At 41.5% G+C, this 4,840-nt stretch overlaps 1 protein-coding gene across 1 annotated transcript in view; it reads right to left on the reverse strand.

Moving 5' to 3' along the window:
- tshz2 (teashirt zinc finger homeobox 2) overlaps window positions 1-4,461 on the reverse strand; it is a gene marked incomplete at its 3' end in the record, with an annotated part of 39,867 nt that extends 35,406 nt beyond the window's left edge. Inside the window, exon 1 of the mRNA XM_080853357.1 lies at window positions 4,191-4,461. Within this exon, the coding sequence (XP_080709483.1) occupies window positions 4,191-4,230 (40 nt within the window). The 5' untranslated portion in view covers window positions 4,231-4,461. The remainder of the gene's footprint in view (window positions 1-4,190) is intronic.
- Between the last annotated feature and the right edge of the window lie 379 nt (window positions 4,462-4,840).

Genomic DNA, 4,840 nt, shown 5'->3' on the forward strand with positions numbered 1-4,840 from the left:
GGTTGGTATTTTCAAAATACTCTGTGACAACATTGCATTTAGTACCCAAATGACACCCACAACCTCTCTGCATCTCATTCTCATCACACATGAAGGGTCCCTTTCTCTTGTTCCTTGTTCTCTGAGATCAGGAGGAGAGCCTCTGAAGCAGTACTCCACAGAGGGCATCCTCTCACTCTCTCTCTCTTTCTATCTCTTTCTCCCTCTCACTCTTTCTCTTTCTATCTCTCTCGTTAGCTTTTCTCCTTTGCTCTGAAGAGGTGTGTTCAAACTGCCTCTACCTCCAACGAGGGGGCAACTTCACTGTGGACCTGTGGTTAGATCTATCACCTAACTATGGTTTTCTACCATCGGCTTAAACACTGACACAAATGATGCAGAGAATAGAAACATTCTTACTGTAGCTGGGGTCTTAACCCATCTGTTGTTTGTCACGAATTACACCCTAAAATTGCTGACTATTACATTCACACAGTGAAGTGAACATGAAGCAAAACAACGCAGGACAGAATCAGACATCCAGTTGAAAATGTTTGCTCCTGTATCTTTAAAGGCAAACAACCTTGTGCTCTGGTCCTTCCTTTTTCTACCTAAACTAGATAAACAACATCTGCCTTGATCTGCGATGCCTCCACAACAACCCACTTAGGAGGACCTCCAGCCCACCAATTCCCAGAAGCCTCTGTCATTCACTTACTGGCAAGACAAGACTTAATGCCTTTGTCTGTTCTCCAATTTATCTTGTTAACAGCAAATGGGCAAACCAGTTTGAAGTGCAAAGCTATTGCAGAACTGATAAGAGAAATTGTTCAATGGCCACACCATGAAGAGCAGCGCCCCTGACTTATACTGAGTGCAAATTAATCAAATACGCCTCAAGATTAAAAACACCAAACCAACCAATCTAGCGTAATTATGCTTGAGTGCATAGCTACTAAAAAAACTGTGATGTGACTAACATTTATAAACAGACTGAAAAACAGAACAATCATCATGTGCATACAGGGGATTGGACTAGCTGATACTGGGAACTGGATACCTGTATAACTACAGCTTGAGCAATGACTCCCTCAATACTCACATCATCAATATGAGAAAGAGGATGAAGAGTCAAATCCTAGTTTCTCAATTTCTTTAGAGCGCAGACATTTTCTTTGATTTTGATTTCCATCCTAACATACAGATTCAGTCAACTACGTCTTTAAGGAATATTGAAATAGAAGTGCTAGGCAATGTGATGCATCTTTCCAGGACTTCTTTTAATACCCCCCCCCCCCCCCTCTCTCTCTCTCCTTGTTCCCCCCTCCACACATCATTAAACATATTATTATAACATGACTGTCAGCCTGCGCCTTTCCCCCTCTCCCATTCTTGCTCTGCCAGGTAATCAATTTGTCGTCACTCTCTGTAACCCCAGTAAAGTCATCAAGCGAAATGACTTACAGCTGCAAAGAGCCTTCAAGAATATAGAGAAGGCGAGAGTGAGTGAGTGAGTGAGTGAGAGAAAGAGAGAGAGAGAAAAAGAGAGAGAGAAATGACAACACGGTACAGGAACACACTCTGGCAGGCTGATAGCACATCCCAGGTCTGGAAGATGAAATATTAATGCACAATTTGTTTATCTGCGGGCCCACATCTCTCCTGTGCCGAGCGGTTAATTTTCTAGCGGTGCAGACAACGGATCAGTCAGTCATGAACTCTTCACAGCCATTACCGTGAGACGTTTTGATTAAGTATTCCTAATGTAGTGGATAGGAAAGAATGAAAACAGCGAGCCCTGCCAACTTTTGATTGACCATTAAGCCACTGATGAATGTGCCTGTCAGAGAGGAGACAATTACCTCAACAATGAAGAAACTCTTCTGGAAGGCTTATTTCTCCATAGGCCTGACACATTTAGCAGATTACACACAAAGCAGCTGAGAGCGTGAAAAGGGGATTGCTTAGGAATCTTCTCAAAAGTTCTCAGAATGATCAGACGTGTACTGTTAGAGGCGGAGGCTATGTTTATGTATTTGCTAGAGAGAATGTGCATGTGTCTAGAGCATATATATGTTAACTGTACAATTGTGTGTGTGTGATATTTATATGCATATTATGTGCCTAAACATTTGAGTGTGAGTGTGAGTGTGCCTTTGTGAGTGTTTGTTTACGTCTACATTTACAGTATGTCCTCCTGAGTGTGTATTTGTATGTGTGTGTGTGTGTGTGTGTGTGTATGTGTGTGTGTGTGTGTGTGTGTGTGTGAGAGAGTGAACGTGCCAGTGTCTGTGAATATGTGAAGGTGTACAGTCCGTATACATGTGTATATAGTGAGTTCCTATATTTGTGTGTGTGTGTGTGTGTTCGTCCATTTGATAAGGGTTGGGTTGTCATAACGCTAAACAGAGAGACTAAGGCATGGAGGAACGCACTGATCTCCATCTAGGGGCGAAATCCACAGCCATAATAAAAGTCATCATTCTTTTGCTGTGTGTGTGTGTGTGTGTGTGTGTGTGTGTGTGTGTGTGTGTGTGTGTGTGTGTGTGTGTGATAATGGCCTGAGAATCAGGAGGCTAAAGCCACAGCCATAATAAAAGTCATCATTCCTGCATCCAGCTCCCGTCAACACAAACAAGACCATCAATGGCCTTATTTTTAGCCGCCCCTATGACTGTTCCTCCTTTTCACTTCATTACGGCCCTGTAGTTTATGTCTCTGGCATTTAAAACAGCAGACCTAGCAGCTAGCTGACAACACAGTCATGCGCCAACGATCGCCATATTTTTAAATGAACACAGCAGATCAGCAAATTACCACAATAGTCTGTGTTTTCACTCAGGACAACTTTAAGGTACTGTTGACGACATTTTCACAATTCTATTTTTACATTTCTCTAATGAAGGTGTTTTTTTATAATGTCATAATTATTTTTTACTAATATCAAATAACAGTCATTATAAGTCATTGTGACCACAACGACTTACAGCATGTTTTAGGTTACCTTACCTGTAGCCTACATGATCTAGTCATTTCATGGACAGTGCAGGGTTTCTTTGTGTTTAGTTGCCTACACAATGCCTTACTCTCAGAAGATTGTTCCTGAATTGTATAAAATCATGCTTGACTTTGGTGATGATCCCTTAGTCTTTCCTGCTCATTATGTTCTCTTACTTTGTTTTGGCCCCATAGGTTTGAGTAGAGATATCGATAAACACAGGGCAAATAAAAAAGCTGTGAGGTTTCAGCATCTGTCTATGAACTGTACAAAAAAATATATTTATTCCCGTCTACGAGAAAATCCTTTAATAATAAAAGCTTTGTGACATGCAGTCAATCATATGTCAAATAAAAAGAGACAAGACATAAAAATGTTCAATTGAGACTTAAGTGGAACGTTTTCAGAAGGTCGAACTCTTTAGTGGAGACATAAAATCGAAACAGCATTTTAGGCAACTGATCAAAAAACCTATTCATTTTAGGTACCTACAACTGTAATTCGGAGTTTTGCAGTAAATCTTACAGGATTGGGGGTAGTTATATGTAAGTTACTCGTGTGTTCTTTTAAGTTAAACGTGAAAGGCAACATAGGCTGGAACATACAAATAACTATCATTCGAGACTCCCCCCCTTCTCTCTCCGTCTGCGTGTGTGTGAGAAAGCGAGTGTGTGCGTGTGTGTCTCCATTTGTCTATGGGATATTAAGAGTTCATAGGAAGTTCAACTGATATTCGGGTCCTCAAGGCACATCCATCTAAAACCATTCCCTTCCTTCAAGTTATTTGCAGTGGCCAAGGACGCTGTCTCTAATAGGCTATAGTTCAAGTTTTAAACTCTAAACTTTTTCATAAAATAGCCTAGTAAAATACATAGGTAAAACATAGTTACAGGGCAAAGTAGAAACTGTTTATTTTTCAAAGCAATACGATCTTTGTTTTCGTTTCTTTCCAAGCAATACAAAAAATGTAGCCTGCATCGTAGCCCCCGACGTAGACCCCGCTACTTGACCCCTCTAGATGTATAATTCCGAGAAGTTTAACGTGTCCGATAAGCGCGTAAATTGTGACTTGGATCTCCTTTTGGTTAGTTACAAACTATTTACTTGAAGTCCGAACCCCTTTTAGATACAAGTCTACTAAAGGTGACCGTTATGTTAACGTTAAAGCGCAAACGCCGAGGACCAGAATGATAGGTGTCAATCTGACTCTTACCCGCAGCCCGTCTCGGAGCCTGCTGTTTTCTTCTTGGCATTTTTGGACTCGCAGTTCAGGCAGGCAGTGTCCAGGTGGAATGTGTGTGGGATTTATTATAGTCCATACAACCACAGCCACTCTATTCAGAATTTCACCGTTGTGAGGTCGTCCTTCTTAAAATCCAGAATGAGAAACGCTGTCTTTGCAAATCAGGTGTCAGGACGTGTCCTCTTTTTTACCTCCTGCTATCGTAGATCTATGGCGGATTCTTTTCTTGTCTTTCCGTTTCTTTTGCAAAAGTCAAAAGGCGAGTGCTGTCAGACACCAAATCCGGAGAGCGTGTGAAACATACGGAAAGGACAGAGAAACCCGCTTATTTGAAAGACTATGTTACAAGCAGCACAGGCGGGGTGAGGTGATGCCAGCAAACATCGATCCACAGAACAAACTGAACATTAAAAAACTCCTCCCTCCTCGCCTGGACTTGATGATGGCAGCGAGACATTTGTTACACTAGATAACCACGAGCTTATTAAAGAGACAGCGGCCGGGAAAGCATGCGGATGTAAGGCGCTTCTCATCTCAAAGAAAAAGCCAGCCGATGTAGCGAACATATTGTTTCCATTTAAACGCATATCCACATTTACTTATAGAAAAGATGCACTTGA

The sequence above is a fragment of the Sprattus sprattus genome (assembly GCF_963457725.1).
Source record: "Sprattus sprattus genome assembly, chromosome: 16".
Lineage (NCBI taxonomy): Eukaryota > Metazoa > Chordata > Actinopteri > Clupeiformes > Clupeidae > Sprattus > Sprattus sprattus.